Raw genomic sequence first — 24,296 nt, forward strand, 5'->3', positions numbered from 1 at the left:
GTACCTTCTAGTACTAGTGTTTTTGTTGCTCTATGAATGGCAAAGGTACTCATAGGAGAAGCGTTGTCACTAGCAGCGGTCCCTCCATTAGTCATACAACTTATCGTAGCAGAAGCTTTCTGACTAATGGATGGACTACTAGTGAAAAAGCTTTGTCACTAGTGTCCGTCCATTAGTTATAAGGTCTTTTATAGCAGAAGTCCACACAGTAAAACGACCTATTACGCTACGTGGCTGTAGGATTACTGCTTTGCGGCAGCATGGCGACTACTGTACAGGGATCACATGATCAACTCTCACCTGACTCGAACTTATTCAGATCCTGGATGTGTTGTCATGATAACTAAAAAATATTTCTCTCTCTCGCTCCCTTTCTCAACCCCTCCCCTACCCCTGTCTCTCTCCCTTTCTCTCTCTCTCTCACAGTTGGAGGAACAGTTGAGCCGTCTGCAGCGGGAGAAAAACGACCTCCAGTCTCGTATGGAGGAAGACCAGGAGGACCTCAACGAGCTGATGAAGAAACACAAAGCTGCTGTGGCTCAGGTGTCTTACACTCACACTCACACTCACACTCACTCTCTCACACTCACACTCACACTCACACTTGCTCGCTCACTCACTCACTCACTCACTCACTCACTCACTCACTCACTCACTCACTGAATGATCTATGTAACGGATGCTGACAAACATTCTCCCACACTCATAGATAAGCACATTCAGTCAACCAATTAAATGTAATATACAAAAGTGTGTTTGTGTGTATATACTGTATATAATACATTTAATTGATTGACCGAATTTATCCTCTGCAATTTAGTAATTTACCAGATGGCTGGTATTTGCCGATGTGTTACTGGCCTGCATTAGCGTCAATATAGACAGATATACATGCACAGATGAACAGCAAGTGGAAATGAAAGAGCACTTTTTCTCACGACACTGATGGAATGACAAGTGATCTGCCTCCACCGCCACCAAATGAATCTATCCTTACTGTCATAAGTGAAGCGCCTGGGCTCCCATGGGGCCTTAGCGGATCCGCTTCATCTAGAGGAGGGGGAAAAAACGGCACTCATCTCAAATATTTCACATGGGTCACTTTGAAATTTGATTTATATATGTGATTTCACCAGCCCACTGTGCCGTCCCTTAAGCTTTTAGAAAAACTGCCTCCCCATCGTATTTATTTTATCTTGTTAATGTTATTTCACGTTTTATTTTTGTTGCGTGTATTTAGTGCTTGGTACTTTTATCTTTTACCATTCCAATTGAGAACTGTTATTATTTATTTATTCTTTGAAACAACCTTTAGTGAAAAGAATCCACCAATCTAAAATAGAAATTGCATCCGGCTTTGTCGAGCGTCTACACCATAGATATTCAACTGGTGGCCCGCGGGCCACGTGCGGCCCGCGAGGAGCTTCCTTGTGGCCCCTGGCCATATTCCAAAAAAACATTATTATTATTATTTTTTTTAATCATAATTATTATTTATGTAAATATATGTTCGTTTTTATGTTATCAAAGTTAAAACAGTACAAATTATTTATCCTTCATTAGTTCTTGAAAGGCCATCTTTCATTGGAACTTAACTTAGAACCTTAAATAGAACCGAATTAGACCGAATTAGACCCAAAAAAAGGTTGATTTATATTGGTCAAATAGAACCGAATTAGACCCGAATTAGACCGAATTAGACCCGAATTAGACCCGAAAAATTTGAAGCGCACGCGTGCAAATTGTGTGCACACATGCACGTGCATTGTGTGGCCCCCAACTCCAAATTATTTTACTGTAGTGGCCCCCTGCCTAATCTAGTTGAATACCCCTGGTCTACACGAACACAATTGGCCCATGTTCGGGGGAGGGAAGCCGGGCAGGGAGTACCGGGCACGGGCTGGGGCGGCACCTGTCAATGGGGAGTGTTAGGTCGAAGGCTCTACGTTCTGCTGGTGGGGGCTCCTCACTGGCAGGTGAGTCAGTAGGATACGACAGCAGTGACAACACAGAAATGTGTGTGGGGAGGAATCAATTGACATAACTAAATTGGGGAGAAAAAATGGATAATTATTGTTTTTTTAATTGCAAGATATTAGAGCTCAGTTAGCCATTTTCTTTCATCTGGCGTGTTTCAGCACGTGGCTCTCATCAGAGCAACCTGTAAGTGGGGTCATATAGTTGATGACATCAACGATCATGAAATTCCATGACCAACCTCTTGACCGTCATCATAAAAAAAAAATCTAGTATCTTACTTTAGTGCAGCTCACCAAAACTCAACATTGGTTCCAATTAACCTGTCCAGTAACCTGTCTTCTTTGCTTGTGTTTTTGTGTGGCGCAGTCTGCTCAGAATCTCGGCCAGATCAGTGACCTACAAGCCCAGCTGGAGGAGGCCCTCAAGGAGAGGCAGGAGGTGCAGGAGAAGGTAAGTGATGTGTTTCAGATTTTACCAGGAAGTCCCATTGAGATCAGAGAGAGAGACCTGGCCAAGGTAGCAGCCATATGAAAATACCATGTAGGCTACATACAAGCAACCGGTCATCATGTAATGGATAATGTACAGTGGACCTTTCATTATTTACGGGATAATGTACAGCCGGTCATTACTGCAAAAAAAGCAGACAAGGTGATGAAGGGCCCTGAATAATGACATGCTTTTGATTAGAACGGCAGTCATATCAGCATAAACACTGTAGCACTGTACACAGTGGTTGTTCAGAAATAACAGACCTTAATTGACCAATCAGAATATATATATTTTAAAAAAGCCATGTAATAACTAAAGATATACACTATCCTCTGACCCTCCATCCTTCCCATACAATATATAGTTAGAATAGGAGCATAAAGCATTGTGAGATCTGAGGCTGGAGCCCATGCAGCCATGACAGGCTGTGTGTTATACAAGAGACATACAAGGACATCACAAAGATTGAGATGTTGCCACGTCCACAGTGGCTGATGAAGGATTGCTTTTTTTGACAAAAGCAATGTGCACCTGAACCTCACTCTTATTCCCCTTGACTTTGCATGACTCTCATCACAAATACAAGACTTGATGTAATTGATGTGTCATTCAAGTGAGACATCCCTTGACAAGACGGGACACTGGTGGCCAGCGTGGTTACACCATTCCCAGACAGGCAATAACTCTGAACATGCTTCCGTTGTCACCTTCCTAATGGTTTCTCCAGTTCTCCATGAATTTCTTAACCCACTGCGGGTTGTCCTCAAAGCGGCTGGGAAAGTTCATAGCTATAATACCTTTAGCTCCAAGTGCTGGCCTACCGCCTGACCCCCCCCGCCACTCCCCCAGATACAAGAGATTTATGTCTCTCAACGATGCCAGCTGTGCACGCTCCCAGATGATGATAACCATCTAAGACCTTGGCTTCGGAGCAATTATCTCTGCCATTGGTGTGAGCAGTCCTGTGACTCCCATCAAGCTAGCAAGAGGCCATGTCCAGACCTTCTCTCTCCTCTCTCTATTCTCTCTCTCTTCCGTCTTTTCTCTTACACTGTGATGCCTGCTATCTCTTTACCTAAAGAGTAAAGTGCCCCAGTATCAAACATACAATCAATGTTAGTGCCAGGGGGTTAGTTTCAAACAAACACAAACACACACCAAACATCATTTATTTGCAATGAATGTTCTTGGGGAAATCGGAGATGAAAAATAAAGATGCAGGGCTGCTATCCCACAAAATACCATCAACCTGCTGTACCTCTCGCTCTTCTCTCTTACATTTTCTGTCATCATTTTTAAAACACCGGCGGCATTAGGAATCTCCAGGCACTTAAAAGCATATCATTTTCTTGGGGTTAAACAAAAGATTCAGCCTCTTCCGTAAATCGTTATTCCAGACGAGAAGCCCGTCTTCTCCTCACTGCTTTGAAATGGCAGTACAGACGATAAAATAATCAAATGTATTGTGTGACACATCCGCAGGCTTTGAATTATGGATATGAAGCAGTCCAGTAATGAAGGGCTTTCTTTCTTACTTTTTTTGAAGCGTGAATCATGGCAGGAATGTGGGCTGTAAAGCACTTGTCCACAGCCTTTAAAGAGTTACGGGATTAGAGATGTGTGCTTTCGGACTTGTCCTCCAGTAGAAGTATCCTGCCAAGATGAGAGGCCTTCGGACTGTCTGTTTGATTCAGGGATGACGAAGAGGGTTTTTTAGAGGTTGAGACACGCAGTGGTTTCAGGTACTTTAAGCTGTCTGGGTAAAGGCTGCCGTTTTTTCCAAGGCTGTCGCAAGATGAATAGGATGTTTTTCTTTTTTCTTTTCTCTTTTTTTCTTTTGTAGCTCATACATCATTAATGCATTTCTGTCTGTATGTTGTGTGTTTCCTTGTACTTCCATCTTTATGAGGACCTGATTTCCTCACGGATAGGAAGATCCCAGAAAGTGAGAACATTCTGCCTCTTTTCACTTTCCAAGGACCTATACGTTTGGGCTCGGTTTAGGGTTAGAATTGTGGTTTAGGAGGCGGTGAGGGTTATGGGTTAGGGTAGGAATGAATGTAAACAATAGCGTAGTTAGTACAAATCTGTGCGTGCGTTTGTGCCTCTCAGATCCAGGCCCTGCAGAGCCAGCTGGAGTTCCAGGAGCAGTCCATGGTGGAGAAGTCCCTTGTCAGCAGGCAGGAGGCCAAGATCCGTGAGCTGGACACCAAGCTGGAGTTTGAGAAGACACAGGTCAAACGCCTGGAGGTGAGAGTCAAAAAGTGTGGCCATGATGGCCGTTAATGGAACGAACCTGTCATGTGCGTTTGCACAGCGTCTGAGAAAGTGATGTGTGTGGGAACTGTTCCGCAATGTTCATCATTGGTCAGAGGCCTGTTGAAAATCAGACTGAACATTCTTACATTTATCAGAAAAGACTCCGTTCCTCCCATGTCATCAATAAGCTCCATTCTACTCTTTGCACCAGCGCACATTAACATCCTCCTTAGTTTTCAGACAGCCACACGGCTGCCAGTTAGATAACTGTCTGTCATCGATGCTTCGCTCTGGTCTCTAGCCTCTACTGCTTTCATTTGACAATGCCATTTGTTATTCTGTCATTTTCAAATTACTTCCTGATATTGTCCCAGACAAAAAAGGTTTAAGTGAGGGATAAAGGTTACCATTCGCATGCTGCCAGAGATAAATTGAAATCCTCTCACGCCTACTGATAAAATGCTTGTTCGCTCATTTTGTCAGAGTTCAGTTTGGTAATTACTAGCTGTGCTTACAGGCAGACATTGTTACTGCTGAAAGTTAAAAAGAAAAACAAAACAAAAAATCTTATTCGCAAAAGTTGTGTTGGTCAGGTTAATAGTAGCTTGTGCAGATGTTTGGGGAAATATCTGCAGGCCAGGATGATAATTATGTTACATGTGAATGTTTTGTTAATAACGATACTGACTGATTTGTGCATGAGCTGGCCATGTTGTAGTTTTTGTTTTATTTAACATAGTTCCCTGTCTTTCACACAAAGGAGAAAGCCTGAAACAAGGTCAGTGATTCCCATGGCATGTGATGTATTCCGATTGGCCTGTGGAGTTGTCAATCAATGATATCAACAGGAAGTGCATAGATGATACTTGATGGGTTCTACACATTGAGCTGTTCACCTTATTCTTGTCCCTTCTACGGGCGGCGCCATTGCCCTTTTCTGCTGCTTCATTCATTATCTGTCCACTTCCTCCCTAGTAGGCTACTACAGGTGTAATGCAGGTAATCAGTGTGTTGCCAGATTTTGCTAGAGAAACAAGCAGCCAGGTCTATGAAAACAAGCCCCCAAAAAAGTGACTAGGTTTTACCACTTTACATCAGCTATTTCAAAATATCAGATCTACAAGCTAACAACGCGTCACATCGTGACATTGTGATCTTGTAAATCTGGAAAAAAGTTAGATTTTTTGAATATTTTTGAAACATTTTACAAACAAACAAAAATCTTGTATGGGGGTCGCTGGCACAGCGTATTTTCAGATGGGGGTCCGTGGACAAATACATTAATCTGGGGGTACTTGACATGAAAAAAATGTGGTTACCACTGGTTTAAAAGACATTAGGAAGCAAGCCGAAATCACCAACTACACTGAAAAATCAAGCCCAAAGTCGCTTATATTTAGCTTATATAAGCAGACATGGCAACACTGGTAAACAGGAAACCCCTTGATAAGGGGCTCCCCCCCCCCCCCCCCTACTCCCCTACCTTCCTACCCGGTGTGTACCTTGGTACACACAAATCTCCTGTGTGCTCTGAGACATGAGTATGCATCTAGAAACATGCGTGAAGACACTAGTTAGAATGCCTTATTCTTCATGCAAAATCAATTACAGTAGTGCCATACTTTACCAACAAAATGTTTCAGTGGCCAACATTAAGTCAAATAAAATGAAAAATAACTGACAGACATAGACAACCAAACCGGTATCAATACATCTTTTTAGTTGAAGCATTCAGCACTGAACCGTAATTGTTTGAAATATGTCATCATTTTGCAGCACCAGCCACAAGGCCACAAGGCAAAAAAAAGTATATTTTTGCTCCTGTTCATTTCCGAGTTGCACGGCCCAATTATTAGTTACGGTAATGTCCCTGACAATTGGGAAGGCTAGGAGATCTGGCTTGAGGCTGGGGGGGTCAGCCACGCGCAAAGCGCGCGGGCGCGGAAAATTGCGGTAGAGTGTCTGCTATCTGCGCGCCGGTTGTGGTGGGCTGGTCTGGGCCAAAATGCCAGGGCCGAATTTTGGTCCCAGTCCGGCCCTATACGTTATTAAACTCTAATACTGTAGCAATCACCCAACTCAGATCACATTAACGCCACAAATACAATTCCTAGTCTTACCATCTGATGAAGATGCATCTGTCCCTTCCCCATGTACTGTAGGACAGCCGATAGAATAGTTAGGATGGTTGATGCAATTCTTACCTCCTCAGCAACGATGATGTGTTTGGTATAACAATATATTTAGTTTTGTATTATATCTTGCCATGCTTACTATTATCTGTTTCCGTGACATGGGAAAATTTGGAAAATTATTTTCTACTTTCTTCTTACATTCTTGGTGATGCGAAGCATTCTCAGCTTGTAGATCTGTTCTTTTTGGCGAGCAACACTGTCATACTACAGAGTATAATTAGGCCTTCCTCTTCTTGTTGCACACAACCCTTCAGTCTGAATGCTTTTTATTCAAATTATTTACACATAATTTGTACATTATTTCAATTTACCAAGGAGTGGGATGCATCATTTGATACACCTGAGTATACACACAAATCAAGGCTGTGCACATTAAATAAATATAGTAGAAATTTAAGAGGAGTTACATGAATGAGACCCATAGAATATTGCCCCCGGCTCCGACAGCTCCATATGTCCCAGTTTTGTTGATTTTCTCTCGGGTTTCCCTGGAGAAAATTCTGGAGTGTGAGGAGAAAACTAAAATCCCTTAACACCACCAGAACTCTTCTTAAACTAGTTCCACTTATCCGAGAAAATCGGGGACCTTGGTCAAGCCTACTCCTTATTAAAGCATGTTGTCAAAATCCAGCTCTGTAAGCTCCTCCTGAGACTTCAGCCTCTCCTCACCTTGCAGAGGCGAGGGGAGGGCTAGAACTAGCTTGTTTTAAAACACAACAGCTTGTTATGGCAACCCCCCTTGTTTTTCGATAGGGGCTGCATATCGTCCAATGCAGTTTTAAGGCTTACACTGATTCTGCCATAGCTTTTTACTGTTTCTCACCAACATTACAAACGGCAGCAAATTCATATTTTAGGTTGCCAGAGAAGTATATCTCAAAGCTGGAGGTAGCAGAACTCAATCAATACAGATCTGAGGAGGCACAGTACAACACCCACTCAGAATGTGAAATATGGACAAGGTCAGCAGCTAATGGGGGAGCTAGCTTGCTGAAGTTTGCTGTTAGCATTTGATGAAAATTGACTGAAATTCCTCTTGCTGCCCGTTTTGAAAGCCTGTGCGCTCATATAGAATTCTCCTTCTCAACAAGGTTACATAGGCCTACTTCACTGTGTTTTAAAGGTAGTCTGTCACACTGCACTACAATGCATTATTGATACAAATAAGCTTATCAATTCTTAATATCGCCGTCTAAATTAAATCTGTAGGGATGGAGTGTTTTAACTTTCATTCATACTTGCCCTGTACTGTGCACTATAATATGCTGGAAATTATTCCATGACCTTGCTTCACGGTGTGTTGTATTGACCCAAGTATTTCAATGCTTGGGAGTCCTCCTCTGATATGCTCCCCTTGCAGTACTTGAGGGAGAAGAGTCATGACACTTTCCATCTTCCTGCTCCCCCAGAGCCTCGTGGCGCGTCTGAAGGAGAACCTTGAGAAGCTGACGGAAGAGCGTGACCAGCGAAGCACCAGCGAGAACCGGGAGAAGGAGCAGAACAAACGGCTCCAGAGGCAGATCCGAGACGTGAAGGAGGAGATGGCCGAGCTAGCCAAGAAGGAGGGAGAGGCCAGCCGCAAAAAACACGAGCTGGTAAGAACCTGCCATGTGGTGGTGCTCAATCTGTGGTCAGGGTCCCAAACTTGGGTCACAGGAGTTATCTTCTGGGAAAACTGGGCATCCCAATTCTGGGGTGAACAGTCTACAAGATCACAATGCATCACAATGTGCTGTGAGCTTGTAGATCGCCTATTTTCAGCGAAGACATTTGGTGTAGAGGGGAAAAGGAGGGGGCCTAGTATAGACCCCTGGGGGACTGCGGTCTGGCAGTCAACTAAGAGTATTAAGGGTTTAAGTGGTTAGTCATGTACAGCAACATTAGAATGGCAATGTAGAAAAAAACATATTTAGTTTAAACATACTACTTTGAGTTATTAACATGTAACTTAAGATTTAAGTCAGTCAAATCGACTATTCAAGGAAACACAGATATTGTAATTAGTGTTATGTCTTCTATACAAACAGCTTCCTTCAGTGCATGTACGTACAGTATGTATACACAAATATGGGGTGTGTTTTATTAATTGTCAGTGATTATTATATATTATTGAAGCTTGTCGAAAAGAGTTATTTTTACTTTGGAATTATGCTAGCCAGGGCAATTATATTTTACTGGTCTTTGACAACTAGTACTAATAAGACAGACAACATAATGTCAGCTAATATGCTATGCTTTCTTTTTTTAAACAGTAAATAACACAGATCCTATGGCTTGCATATTTCATGTAACACTGAAATCTTAGGGCTAGAATATTTCACATCTAACACTGAGATGCTATGGCTAGAATATTTGAGATGTTCTGCTGTTAATTGGTCAAGGCCACTTCTCAATGGCATAGCACACTTTTTCAGGTCTAATATCCGCACCATCATTGTTTTATATTCATCACTGTTAACAGTTAAAGATATCCTTATGATGTTTTCTCCGTAAGTCAATATTTTCAGACCCAGTAACCCCATGAATACTGGATGGCAAGTGCGTCTTAAACTTTAATTTCTTTACAGTTTTCATAGACATTATTCTGCTGAAGCTGTTTGGCCACAGAGTTTGCCCTCATGACCTGCATGAATAAGCATTTGTGTGTTTGTTATATTCACACTCTGGGCTATGCCTAGCCTTTCCTGACAAAACCCAGCTTTTGTTTGGGCTCTAAATGGAGTTCAGACACATGTATTCATTCCATCCTGGCATGCGATGATGTTTTGACCTTTTTTGGCAGCACAATTTACTGCAGTCATTTAAACAATTTTATCATTCAATATACTGTACATAGTATAATATATCAGTATTATGGTTTTGGTTCTTACAGTTAATGTATATATTAACTGTAAGAACTATTAATAATAATTATTTTATCAGTCAGTATTAAATGTATTAATACTGTTTCAGTAATCATGAGAATGTACCAATTCAGATCAAAATACAGTTGTTTTTCCCAGGCTTAGAATGCCCAAGACAAAGGTCTTCAACAGGGGGTCCGCGGAATTGTTGTTAGATTAGATTAAACATTATAAAAATATATAAAACATTTTTTATATATTTTTTATTTTTTCAAAAATGTTCATTTGTCTTTAAATATTTATGTTTAAAATAAATCATGATTCTGTCCATTTTGAATAGCTTCTATACATGATTATTGTGCAATTGACAGATTGTTGATAGTATTGACATTGGTTCTCAGTTAATAAGGTATGTTTATAAATGGCATTGGTACGGACACCCATTGGTACAGACACCTTGTACATGTATGTTTAAAATAAAAGCATGAATATATTAATCTGTATTATTTCAATAGCTTAGTATTGAATGCACAATAACATGGTCTGTTTATACATATGAAACACAATTTTATACATAATTATACAATATGTTGTAGCCCCCCCACCCTACGAGGTAGGGCAGTGTTATTCAACGGGTGGCCCGCCGGCCAAATCTGGCCCCAGCGGAGCTTTCTTGTGGTCCCTGGAACATATTCCAATGTAAAATTAAATGCAAATAATTTTGACTAGATGGTTGGTTGTACAGGATGAACATTTGGAATTTTGGTTGTCATGGAAGCGTCTCGTATGAATGAAAGTTTTTTTCATTAGTTTTGAGCACGTGGGTAATAAGAGCACAAGCTCATATGATGTGTTTGAAGTGGATGAAGATGGAGAAGATGGAAGCTGGACAAAGTCCACACAAAACTAACGCATACACGCTAATGGATGCATAAGGAGAATCATTTCTTTGGTGTTATTAACAACATCTACTCTAAACTCAGAAATAGTTAATAATAAGTTACCATAATGGACATAATGTGTCCATTATTGTGTCCTATCGGACCTAATGTGTCCATTATTGTGTCCTATCGGACCTATAGTACACAACAAACGGTTTTGTTATCACAGTCTTGTGGCCCCTTGCCTAATCTAGTTGATTATCCCTGAGGTAGGGGGTCCCTGCTCCATCTCCCCATGGCCTGAAAACGTTGAAGACCCCTGGCCTAAGATGCTTTGCAATATTGAGGATACAGAACAGAATACTGCAGTATTAAAAGGTTGATACATTCAGTAACTAGGAGCACAGCTTGCAGTACGTACTCAATTCCTTTAACAACATCAGTTGGAAGGGGTGTGTTGCGCATCTATTTACACGTCTTCTGTGCTTGTTCCCCTGTCAGATACTTACGGCAGTTCGGATGGGGGGGGGGGGGTAAACTTTGGAGCTGGTTATTCTTTCACCAGGTCAACTTAAAAGCACATTTTTATCATTCCCCAGGAAATGGACATAGAGAGCTTAGAGGCAGCAAATCAGAGCCTGGGGGCCGACCTCAAGCTTGCCTTCAAGAGGATTGGCGACCTCCAGGCGGCCATCGAGGACGAGATGGAGAGTGATGACAACGAAGACCTCATCAACAGGTACCACCACTGGCCGTAGACTAGGGGTCTTCAACGTTTCTTTCAGGCCAAGGACCCCTTAGCTGAGAGACGGATGAAGCAGGGACCCCCACTATTACATATTTGATAAAATTATGTTGCAGATTAAACTTTCTCATAGATTTTATAGGTAGCTTTGTTGACTGTCAGTGTTTTGTAAATTAATGTTTTTTTGTTTATTTCAGACATTTACCTACTTTAACCCTCAATACTTAGAAAACTTGAACTTGGCTCTGTACATGGTTTGCTCCTTTTTCCCCTCCTCACCAAACCACTTTGCCAAAAATAGCCAATCTGCAAGCTCACTAAACTTGTAGATCTGCTATTTTCAGCTACAGTAATGTTCCCCTCTGAATAGAGATGCTAGGGTTCAAGTGGTTAATGTAAAAAATATATATATATATCCTATCACACAAAGATTCCCCTCTGTAATAACTCTGAGGACCCCCTAGGGGTCCCGGACCCCCTGTTGAAGACCCCTGCCGTAGAGATTAGGACTGAACCAGGTTCTATAGCTGGAAAACCCCTCGGTCCAACCGTAAGACATAATCAGTTACATAGCTGGTTCAACCAGAAAGCTGAGTGAATGATGCAGGCAGGATGGATTTTCCATTGACATTTATTCTACCTTAATCTTTGAATAAAGCAATCAGAATTGAGCTCTCACTAGACTCAATCATAACTTATTCACACCCTCTGCGAATGATTCATTCTCTCCCAAAAATCACTTGTGCTTAATTTACCTTGCCCTTTATTTTTCATATTATGATTTTGTCTCCCTTGAGGACCTCTGTTTAACGACATATACTGTAGGACGGTTTAAACAGCAGTTATACATCCTCACACTGTGGTTCTACTGTATATTTATTTATTTACTCACTCTCTGACGCCTGCCGATACTTGTTTATTTGCAAGCACAGTGAGGTAGCTGTCTTCTCTGTCCTTCTGCTTTGCAGCATTATGTGTTGTGAGCATAATTACATTCTGATTATTATTACCATTATAGGCCAGGATAAGGTGTGCTGCTGATTTAGTTAACATCAACACTCCCTACACAGAGATTTTCTTGGGAGTGTTGGCACAAGTCGGACTACTTGTTTTCGGATATGTTTGTTTTAGATAATGTCTATTTCCATTTATATTTCTCAACTCATTATTAGAGATACATTTCACACAGGTTCACATTTTATTCCTGTGGTTTGTTTTTGACTCTTTCTTCTCTTGTTTGTTTTTCCTGTTTGTTTTGTGTTTGTTTGTTTGTGTGTCTCTATTTTCTCCATCCATCATCATGACCAGTTTACAAGACATGGTGACAAAGTATCAAAAAAGAAAGAACAGGACGTGAGGAAAAACACAGAGCTCGTGTTTCAATTTGTTTCAAACCGTGTTGGAATTGTCTGGTTTTCCTGTCGCTGGGGAAGGTGCTGTATTCTGCTGTCTTTGATCATGCCAGATTTGTTGAGAAACTTTTTTCAACTGTTACCACCTCACCACCATTGCTAATTTGGGCATGTCATTGTAGACAAAAACAAATCCTCCTTTATTTCCAAAATGTTCAATATTTTAAAGTCTTTTTTAAATATAGAAAATAACAGGTCCACAAGCTCACAACACATTGCATCGTGCAGCGTTGTGAGCTTGTAGATCTGCTATTTTTGCTACACTGTCATGTGACAAAGTACCGTATTTTCCACACTATAAGGCGCATCTGAGTATAAGGCGCACCTTCAATAAATTTATTATTTTCATATATAGGGCGCACCGCATTATAAGGCGCATCCGCACTATAAGGCGCACTGACGGTGCGTCCTATAGTGCGGAAACCAAGGGAACCAATATTGATACATATATAAGGCGCATCGGATTATAAGGCGCATCCGCACTATAAGGCGCACTGACGGTGCGCCTTATAGTGCGGAAAATACGGTAAATAAAATAGGGCTGAAGTGGATAGTACACCTACATACATTACTATCACATAATGTCCTCACATACAAACATCTGGCATTTAATCAGAGGCGGATCAGTGATACTGCATCATCATTCCAGTGCTCAGCAATTCCGCCATAACCCCAATTTACACCACTAGGCATTGCATGATGTCACTCGCTGAAATGCACGAACGCCATTGACAAGACATGCTTCCTCCAAGCCCGAGCATGAAACGAGCCTTTTTCATCTTGTCCGGTTAACCGTGTACAGTAGGAGTGAGCGCACGTCAAGTATAACGGAATGCGGTCAGCCTTCGTTGCTCTCTCATGCCCCCCCCCCACTCCCCCACAAGGCATTTCTTTCCCCCCTTTTTCCTTTGGGAGCCCCACTTGGTTTCTCGTCCTAGTACTTAACCGCCTGGCTTTGTCCTGAGGGGGCTTTCTGTCAGGACACCGCTGTGTGGTGTTTGAACAGCGTTTCTGTGGCGAGCAGCCCCTCGTCACCGGGGCCCTCCTTAATATTTCAGTGGCCTGCTCCAGGGCTGGATGTCACTGCCGCGGTGACTCTGCCCCTTGACAGCAGCAACGGAGGGCGTGTTCCTCATCAATCTTTGACATACACTTCGCTTAATAATTCAGGAGGCTCAATTGTCCAACAAAAAGGGTTTCTGCTCATCTAGCAGGCAGTACACACACAGTGTTAACCTCTGGCTCCAGGCCATCCTGGTCCCATGTCAGGGCTTTGGTTATTGCAGTCTGTGTGTACTCTCTGCTCTTTTTAAGCCTTGTTAAGCAGTACAGTAAAGCAAGGCATTTTATTGCCCTGCAGAGAGCGTTTTGAATGCTAATGGTTGGGCTACCAGAGCAATGCAAATGTGAAGGGCGAAATGCTTACCCTGGTCATTTTAGAGAATTGATCTACTGCTAGTCTGCTACTATAACTTACCACGTTTACTTCTTCCTTTTTTTCTCCTTGCTTCTTTTATACTAAACTGTCCCAAAACAACACTATTATGTGCTGTCATTTGTTTTTATACTTTATAAATATTAACTATGTATATAAACTACAGTAACAGTAAGATCAGCAGGAGCACCTCAAGCGTTGTTGCCTTTTGATCTGACACAGCGGATAAGATGTGTTCTCCTCTAAAATGTTTCTGGATAGAGTTTGAAAGCATGCATATGCCTCACTGTATTACAGTCCCCCTCACAGGCTCTCATCTGGTCAGACACAAGAGTATTCAATGGGAACATTCACCACAAACACAGTGTCTGTAAGATCCAGGGACACAGCGGACTGGAGCAGAGCAGGAGGATCCATAGAAACTAATGATGAATATAATAGTGTGTAACAGAGATGTACAACCAATGGCGGCAGATTGTCACAGACAATTAATGTCTCCTCAGCACTCTCTCTGTTTGTTTGCCCCCCCCCAGGCTTTCAGCGGGGCTTAACTAATGGTATGGTGGTCAAGGATATAAATTGTGGTTGACACCATGTGTAAAGCGTTTGATTACAAAGTGCCCGCCGTTCTGTTTATCAACAAGATCCCAAATTCACAAAGCAACAATGGAATGTTATTTAGGGCAAAAAGGAAATCCACTTAAACGCACTATTAATTTATTATGATGTAAGACATCAAGGCATTCACATATCAACCCCCGATGAGTGAAATTCACACATCTTTTGAAGTTGACTTTCAGTACGTATCTTTGCCTGTTGACTTTGCTGTATTCATCACTCCTGGATCAGTCCTTGAATTGCGAATCTCATCTCGACTACAGGGAAAGCAAGAGTCTTTGCAAGAGTTGAACAGCTATAGCTTTAAGTCCCAGGAAACTCAGCAATGTCGCTCAGGTCAAGATGCAGCGGGGGGAGGAGGAGGCCAGGCGCATCACACATCAAAAACGATTTCCCTTTTTCACTTTCCCATTTTCTCAAGGCGAGAGTAGTTATTTAAAACAGAGTGTTGGCAGATAAGGGAAAGGTTAAAAGACTAATCTAAGAGGGCCCGAGGACGACTGTTGACTCGCCAAAAAACTCAAACAACAAAATCCTAGCGAGGTTTTTATCTCGCAAGAGATGAGCAAACAGTTCTGGAACCTTCTCACTACAACTAGCTAACGTCAGTGCTGCATCTCCCAGAGCCTTTGTCTGATGTTTACCCTGTCTTATTGACAAGTCCTCCGTGCCAAAAAACAGCAGCTTGGTTGCTCTGTCATCACAACAGTTGGCAGCCACTGCCTCCCTAGATTGTCTGGTAGGCTGGGCATGGCCTGCAAAGCTAATTACAGCCTTAAGAGCCACTGTGGCCCTCGTCTGTCCTTCCAGCCAATCCCTCCTTCTCTTCAGAGTGAATGCAGTCCCAGCAGCAATGTCCAAGGTTATTGTGCACCATAAAAGGGATCAGGGTATGCAGTTGCCTTTTACTGTGCAAGCCATTATTGAATATCTCTCCTCTGCAATCCTTGGGAGCTTTTGTCTCTGGCCGTTAACAAGTTTAATTATACTGTAGGTGGTACAGGGCCTTGTAAAGATGTGAATGGTGGGTAGAAAGATTTTTCTCTCTCTTCAACAAAAGGATGAGATGGCTTCCGAAACAGATGCAGAGACGTATAACTCCACCCCCCCCCCCACCCCCCCAACTCCACCCACCAACTCAGCAGCCTGATGTCTCAGTAGGGCCATTAAGCTGTAACAACTTAATTTCGCAGCACCACACGAGCACTGGGCTTTGACGGCACCTAATGAGTGTTGTGCTCTCTTCATCCGTGTCAAATTTTATGACAACTCCTCCGTCTCACCCCGCGCCTCGCTGTGGTTTGTCAACGTGTAATGATAATTTAGCAGAAGAAAGAAAAAAAAACAGTGCCGCACCCAAGCTGTGCACAAAATCATTTTGTCAAGAGAGAAAATTGCAGGCGTATGCATGTGTGAGTGCATCTGAAGAAGTATATGAAAAAACGAGAGGTAAAAAATTATTGTTTTGTTGTCTGCGCAGTCCATTCAAAATCCATTTTCAGGGGTCTTAAACCGCTGTTGCCTTACAATGGCTTTAGATGAAAGTGTGTTTGTTTGTGTGTGTGTGTGTGTGTGTGTGTGTGTGTGTGTGTGTGTGTGTGTGTGTGTGTGTGTGTGTGTGGAATTGATCCTTCCTTTGGTTCCTTGCACGACCCCTGTGCCAGCTAAACACAGGACCAGGCTGATGATAACGCCTCTAACAACACCCAAAGCTGCGTGCTGAATGTATTGTTTGTGTGCGTGCGTACTCCCCCGGATTTATTTGGTGTTTTTTCGAGAGATCTCGTAATCGACTGCATGCGCCCACGTTGTTGTTTTATCCAAGAAAAAGGTGCTCTTGCTTCACCTTTTGTTCTCAAACTAACACTTCCAACTTCAATCTACAAAAATCAACCCCATTCTCTTTCCCCCTGGCTCTGACTACAAAGCAACCCTCCAAACGCTTTTCCTCCATTATTCTCTCTCTGCTGATTGCCACCTATTTCACCCTCCTCTTTTATCCATCCCCTCATCTTTAACTTCACTTATTTTATCTCCTGGTCTCATCAACCCAGTTGCTCCACTGCTTTTGTTTCCTCTAATGTTGTTTCTCCATGTTTGCTTCTGCCACCCAGTGATGGGGATTCAGACACAGATTCGGAGCTGGAGGACCGTGTAGATGGGGTGAAGTCTTGGCTGTCCAAAAACAAGGGCTCTGCCAAGAACCTCTCTGATGACGGCAGCCTGAAGAGCTCCAGGTCAGTACAGTGGCCAGCGTTTTACTCTTTCCGTCCTTTTACCATTGAATCTGTAGACGCTATTAAGCTGTTTAATCGTACGTTTGGCTGCTTTAAGTATTCAGCCCACCCAGATGAAATGGTTTACGTGGTTTGACCCAGAGGAGATAAAGCGATTGGAGCAAAGCACTTGGCTGAAATGAGGGGAGTGTTATTACTTGAATGTATTATCTACCCACTCTGTCTTTATTGTCACTCCCCTGATGACAAGGGGGGGGGGGCTTTTTTCTAAAAGGGAGCTGCCTCCCTGGCAGATTTATCGACATGCCCAATGGCCAGCTGGCATAGACTACCTGAGCCCCCCCTCTCTCCCTGAGATTAATGGGTGTGTCTGCCTGCTGACAGCTTCGATTGCCCTAGATTTTTCTCCTTATCACAAGATTTAACTCGCCTCCCCCTACTCGAGCCGCTGCAACTTTGAAAAGTTTGGGGAGTTTCTAAATCTGTGTTTACTGTGTGTCCCCACGGACAACAACACACCAGGAGAGCTTAGCTCCGATACCTAGCTGCCACTGTCTCTTAGAGAAGGTTTAGTGTGTGTTAGTTTAAATACATCCCCATACCCACACGCACGCACACTCACAGTAACACTGCAGAATCCCTCAGAGGATTTAACTACAATGAGATGCTTGACTGAAATCCTCTGTAACATTTACAGGCATAACATTTTATTGGAATCAATATTGCACACTCCATTGTTCAATATAGCGCTCATTAGAAGCGGCTTGGACTTTGATTCCCGCGTAAAGGAATTGATTACAGCAAGCCAATATATTCTGTCAGAGCTCCAATACCTGCAGTGTAAAATGTATTTAATTTAGAAGCCTAGTCTGCACTGATGTGGTGTCTCCAAAAGTAAACTCCTTCAAATATAATTCCTCATTCCTTTTACTTTTCATAGCTGTACACCTAAGATCCTCCTGAAGGTCATCTCTTTTCAGCTTCCTCCATCACATTTCTTTTAGACGTGTCTCAAGTTTGTTATTCATTTGTTGTTCATCTGCTCTTATTCTCTTTTCTTATGTTCCCTTCCACGCCACTTTACACCGACTTCATCTATGTTTCCACTTTTGCTCTCCCACTCTCCTCCTTCCTTTTACTTTTCCTTTCTACTCCTTTTTTTCCATTCTCTCTCTAGATTTGCTGTGAATTTAGATGCAAAGGAAGCGAAGGAGGGTAAGGAATGGAAGGAGGCTAATAAAGAGGGCAAGGAGGTAGAGCAGAGCAGGCCTGTGTCTGTGATGAGTTCTCTTAGCTACAGGAAACGCTCCAACCTTAAGGACTCCTTTGGTGGCAAAGGGGATGAGAGCTCCCTCTTCAGCACCCTCAAGGACAATTCTGAGTCACAGGAGCCTCTCTCCTCGTTCCGCAAGGCCAAGCCCAAAGCCTCAGACCCCCAGGACGACTGCCTCTCTGTCACCTCCTGGAGGAAATCTCAGGCGGCAGAGGACATGGACGACCGAGGCTCGGTCATCTCCCAGGCCTATTCGGAGGCCACCAGCCGAGCCAGGAAAGGCATGGACAGCCGCTGGGGCGACTTCGACAAAGAGTCCACTATCGCGCCAAGTCGGGCTTCCACGCGTCATATGTTCAGCCCAGAAGACGACGCCAAGTCCACCATAAGCTTAGGCCAGTCCAGCCCTCTGGGACGCCGCCAAAGCACCTCCCGTCTAGATGATGGGAGGAGCGGGGAGTCTTCGTACAGACGCAGCCCCAGTTTGAGTAGGTGGTCTGGTGGACGCAGCCCCGGGAGCGTGAGCCGCGCCGACTCCCGTATGTCTGTGGCGCGCAGCTGCCGCCTCAGCGAGTTTGACGTCGATATGGATGACAGCCGGAGTGTGGCGTTCACAGAGAGGTCGTCAGCATACAGTCCTCACTCTTCCACCGGCCGTAGCATGTCCATGCCGCCCCCACAAGCCCGATCCTCCATGGGGGATGATGACCTGCTGGACACCTCGGATGTCAAACCAGTGAGCCATCGCAACTACTTGGACCCTGACCTGGAGAAGGCCATCAATGAGGTGTTGAGCTTCAAGCCCATCAAATTCAAGCGCACCAGCCTGGAAGACTCTGAGGCCGAGGCAGGGAAAGACGTCAACGATGACAGCAAGAGTGTGCGCGAGGCAGACAGTGGCCGCGGTGGCAGTAGCCTCAGACGCTCTGCGTCCGCCGTGGACTGCGTCAGAGCCCCCAGCAGCATGAGCAGAAGTAGCAGCATGAGCAGAAGTAGCAGAAGTAGCAGCCGCAGTCGCAGCAAGAGCAAAGGCAAAAGTAAGAAGAAGAAGAGGAGTCACAGCTCCGAGTCCAACAGCTCCGACGACGACCGCCACAAGAGAAGCAGTTCAAAGAAGAAAGGCAAGAAGTCCAAGAAGAAGTCAAAAAAGAGGGACCAGTCCTCCTCCTCCTCCTCTTCTTCATCGTCTTCAGACTCAGAGTCCGACTCAGAGTCCGACTCCAGCTCGGGTGCTTCTACAATTTCTTACCGTAGCTCCAACAGCGTGAAGAGAGCCCCGCCTCGACGCACTTCTAGCCCAGAAGCGGAAGAGGAGCCTGGGGCACCCACTGAGGGCCAGCAACCTAACAAGAAGCAGGACAAGAAGAGGAAGAAGAAAGTGGACAGCCTGATGATGAAATACCTTTATCGGCCAGAAGACGAAAGTGAATAAAGCAGGCAGTAGGTGGTTGCCTGGTGTGGATTTGAGGAATGTACTTGGAGCATGGTGTGATTCTAACCACTGAAAGATATCACTAACAGATATGTCACTGATAGATACCACCGATGGATTAATAGATACTGTATATAGAGCCCTTTGACAAAAGAGTTTTTCATTTGGACTTTTTGTGAGCTATCACTTTGCAGATGTTGTTGTTTTTTAGATTGTTGTTGCTGTTGTTTTGGGATATTTATCCACATTCAAAAATGTCTATCTGAACACCGGTAGCAGCGTTCATTAGTTCACAGCGGCTCCTCTTAGAGCAATTAGGATTATGTCTCTAGAATGACAATTATCGTGACATTTCTTCTTTTTTTTGCTGCAGTAATGCCATTAAGACTTTAGTGGGAAACTCACCGGGAGAGGATGTGGCTTAGGCGTGTTGTGAATTTGATCAGCATGCAGATTAGCTGAGTGGTGGGGGTGAGAAGTGGGACTCACGTGGGTATTATGCCGCCACTAATTCCTCTCCCAATGTCTCTGTGATTTATTGCCCTGAAAAGGCAAAAATAACAGGAGTCGTCAATTAAGTGGGCCACCATAGATTTTCCTCTCAAGCCCCTTAACTGCAGGTGTAATTAGACCCCAAGCATCGATTTACACCAACTAGCGAGTTCATCTTAGATGCACGATTGACAGTAATTAACCCCAGGTTTGCAATATTTAAGCAGCGTGAATGTTAAATAATGTTAAAACCCAGAGTGATTTGTACTGTAGGTGGTCTACCGATTTTATCAAAACTCTATATATTGCATGAGAGGACTGTGATGATTTGACCTGAATTTTGGTAGTGTTATTAACTGATACTTGATGTAAAGCACAGCTTTGCATTTTTGTCTTGTTAGACTTTGTTGACTGGGGTCCCCCAGGGGTCTATACTTTTCCATCTATGCCAAATCTCTTTGCTAAAAATAGCCCATCTATGAGCTCGTCACAGCGATTTTCCGCGAATGTTTTCCCTAGAAAACAACAATAGGGTTCATGTGGTTAAATTGGTCCTGGACTTGTGTGTGTCACTGAGTTAAAGCGAGCCCATATGTCACATTTCTTCACATTTTGTGCCCCCAACCCTCTTCCTGCTAATGTGCTTTCTTTTTCTCTTGCATGGGTTTACCTTTTAGTTGGTGCACAGCACTAGCTATGATGGCTGATATTGGATTTTAGATTTAGGTTGACCTGTGTAAAGAGGTGTAGTAGCTATGTGCTTGCTCTATGTTTGAAGTTAACTCCATCTTCTTGTGGTTGCCTCTCAACAGCCCACCCAGCCGTAGACGCTTCTGTCTGGACAGATCCGACCAAGAGGAGGAGGAAGAGGAGAGGGAAGAAGGGGGGTCGTCCCGCTCCCGATACAAACGCGGCAGCTACCTGAATGATAGCGACAGCGAGGACAAGCCTTCTGAGTCCACAACCTAATCCTAGATGTCCCTGTATATTAGACATACACACATACACACACACAATCACTCAGTCGCATTGTTTGGCCTTGCATGTGAAGTTGACGCCAGTCGTGTACAATGGGACACACTCACACACACATGAATACACGTACTATAGACGCACATATAAAGAATAGCCAGACACCCAAAACACTCAACTGCTCAATGGGGCGTAATAGCCCTACAGCAAAGCAGACAATATTATAATTGTTGTTCCTGTTATTAGTATTATTATTATTATTATTATTATGCAGCGCTTGCTATGCCAGATCCTTGAAGGGTTTGGGTGCAGTATTAAATCTATGTTGTCAGGAACCACGCGGCCCCCCACCCCCGGCCCCCCAGCACCCTTCCAAAACAGTAGCTTCATTAATAATGCCTTGTCTCTGCTGGCTGCACACACAGCTGCTTGGCTTGAGCAACGCTCCCCTTTCCTACAGCATTTGCCTTCTATCATGGTTGTAACTGAGCCAAAGAACTCTGACATTTTGTCTTTTTCCCTTATTAATATTATTATTATTATTATCATGATTATTATAATCATCAGTGCACCATAATTCAAAAACGTAGAAGAAGAAACGATTGTCAACCAAAAAAAGCCTTTGTATGTGTGCCCGTGCACTGTTATTATTGCCTGCTCAAGTTTCGTCTTTGGAGAAAATCCTGGATATTTCTCCCCGTTTTATTTTTTATTTTTTTCCCCCTTTTTCTTTTTTGCGGACTTCAAGTGCCATTTGATTTAAGTAGGGTCTTTCTGTACAGCTGTCTTCTTTCCAGCTGTGCTTGGATCTGGGCTGTTTGGTGAACCGCGCACCCGAGACGCTCTCATCATCCGCTTGCCGTTTGATCCCTCAAAGATTCTGCAGGCTTTTCTTTCAGGCAAATCATTTTTCCATAACACAGACAGAGGGCTGCAGCACTAACTGCTCTGTGATGAAAGCAACTCCTCTCTCCTCCATTTCTTTTTTCATCATTTGTTTTGATGTTTGAAAGAGATGGATAATTTGTTTGGGAAGTAGCGCCGTCAACAATATGAATTTCCATGAGGTTTGAGCACACCTCTGTGAAATGCCTTGTCTCATTCTTATACCAACTTGCATTGACTCAAGTACTTGTCGCAATTCTGTAGGGAGGAACGATTTTTTGGCTCGGCAGTTTTTTGTTTGTTTTTTTTCGAACTCACTCTCCTTGTGCTTGTTCACATGCTTGCTCTGTTTTTTTGTTTTGTTTTCAATTCAATGTGCTTTTGCTTTCCAAAGGGAATGTACTTGACATGGGGCACCAGTGTTTAGTTGGTTCACTGACAAACACGCAACACGACACAACAACACTGAGCAGACTGGAAACAGCATCCTGAACCAGCATCTTAAAGTCGCCTTCCTTAACTGGACACACCGCCATCCGTTCAAGAGCCAATACTGTGAAAGAGTTTTCTGTGTCTTTGATGCCCTGTTTTGTTCTGTAAGTTTTGTCAATATGCTAGTCCAGACCTAGTGACGCCTCCTGAAACGGCAAGAAAATAGGAAATCTGCATTGTCATGGTTGCTTAAGTGTTACATTGAACCCTTTGGCCATGTCTCTAGTATTTATGAATTAGCAACATTAAGATATTTTAGTTAGGCCTCCAACGTCCATAAATTATCTTACATGGATTTGGTGGCTGAAAAGATTTGCTGATTTTCGGTGCAAGAGGAAGAAGTTCAGTGTGATTGTATTATACATGCTTTTTTTATAGACACACGTCTATTACTTCTACTTATTCTCTATGCAGTCAACATGAGATTGGCATGACATTTTGAACCTGGTTCAACAAACTACCTGCGTAGAAAAGGAAAACGGAAAGCGTAAAATGACATAACATTGCTGACTGTACACATTAATATTTATGTATAAATACCTGTATGGATCATGCTAGCTTTCAAAATAGCTCGTTTATTTTCGTTATTGAACAAAATGACCACTTGTTATAAGTAATAATTTTGCATTACAATTTAATATATTGTAAATAAATGATGGTGATTGTTTTACTGCGACTTCAGGGCTGATTTTTCTCCCTCACTGGTTGCATGTTGTATTTTTGGGGGCATGTCACTCTGTTTTAGACTTGAATGTTCTTTTGATACGGTTCCGCTCTTAAGATTCCTGGAGGCCATACAAAAGATTTGTAGAAAATCAAATGCATGTGATTGCGATTTGACGTTTTCATCCGTTCTCAGAAATGTCAACAGTGACGTTGACCCCAAGACTGCCTTTTAATCCCACAGCCCCCCCCCCCCCCTTCTCTGGTTTAAAGGCAAATGGTTATTTTCTGTCAGAGCAGAACTCAGAGCCAAGCTGCAACAGCACAAGAACGGTGTTTAAAGGATCTACACCATGAATTTAAAAAAAAGATCTGATATTTGATATATTGTTTATGTCCCTCAAACGTTTTTCAAAAAATTTGAGCCTAAATTAAGCCTCAGATATACTCATTCCAACTAACTTCTCGCTGGCTTATAAAGCACTTTTACATGCAATACCACATTGTCCTGATTTGGCACGTGGCGCTATTGAGCCAGTTTGAAAAAAGATGTTAATGTTGAAACTGAAAAACGGGAGGGATTGTACCGCTATTGACGTCACTTTCGGGGGCATATCAGTTTGGCCTGTTTTGAGACCAATTTACATAAAACCTCAGGTATGCTGTGAAAGCCTGAGTGTTCAAACTGGGGTATTTTGGGGGATAGAAGAGAGGTAGGGGAGACCAAAAATACACAAAGAAGAAGAAAAAGTTAAAATGTATGGTGGAGTCCCTTTAATTTCCTGAAGATCAACCAACCACAGATATCAACACAGCTGGGAGTATAGGGGGAGAAACTATCTATTAACATTAAAACAATATTAGCTCTCACTTCGCTCACTGGCTGTCATGTCATTTTGACAAGCCACTGTGGAAAAGCCCTAATCTTATTTGAATTGGGGACCCCTCCCCCCCCCCAAGCACTTGGAATGTTTGACTTTTTTTTTTGTA

At 43.1% G+C, this 24,296-nt stretch overlaps 1 protein-coding gene across 12 annotated transcripts in view; it reads left to right on the forward strand.

The window, feature by feature from the left end:
* Positions 1–23,313, forward strand: part of myo18ab (myosin XVIIIA b) — a 149,984-nt gene extending 126,671 nt beyond the window's left edge. For 8 of the 12 annotated variants that reach the window (XM_084065298.1, XM_084065299.1, XM_084065301.1 and 5 more), the window contains 9 exons: positions 427–543; positions 2,347–2,430; positions 4,585–4,722; positions 8,336–8,521; positions 11,250–11,389; positions 12,704–12,748; positions 16,975–17,097; positions 18,275–19,810; positions 21,107–21,241. In XM_084065298.1, coding sequence (XP_083921424.1) covers positions 427–543; positions 2,347–2,430; positions 4,585–4,722; positions 8,336–8,521; positions 11,250–11,389; positions 12,704–12,748; positions 16,975–17,097; positions 18,275–19,802 — 2,361 coding nt within the window. In that variant the 3' untranslated portion in view covers positions 19,803–19,810; positions 21,107–21,241. Of the gene's footprint in view, positions 1–426; positions 544–2,346; positions 2,431–4,584; positions 4,723–8,335; positions 8,522–11,249; positions 11,390–12,703; positions 12,749–16,974; positions 17,098–18,274; positions 19,811–21,106 lie in introns of all 12 variants that reach the window. The other 4 variants (XM_084065291.1, XM_084065300.1, XM_084065293.1 and 1 more) reach the window with 2 other exon arrangements.
* The last annotated feature ends 983 nt before the right edge of the window (positions 23,314–24,296 follow it).

Source organism: Gymnoscopelus microlampas, assembly GCF_963454915.1.
Source record: "Gymnoscopelus microlampas genome assembly, chromosome: 8".
In the NCBI taxonomy this organism is placed as follows: Eukaryota; Metazoa; Chordata; class Actinopteri; order Myctophiformes; family Myctophidae; genus Gymnoscopelus; species Gymnoscopelus microlampas.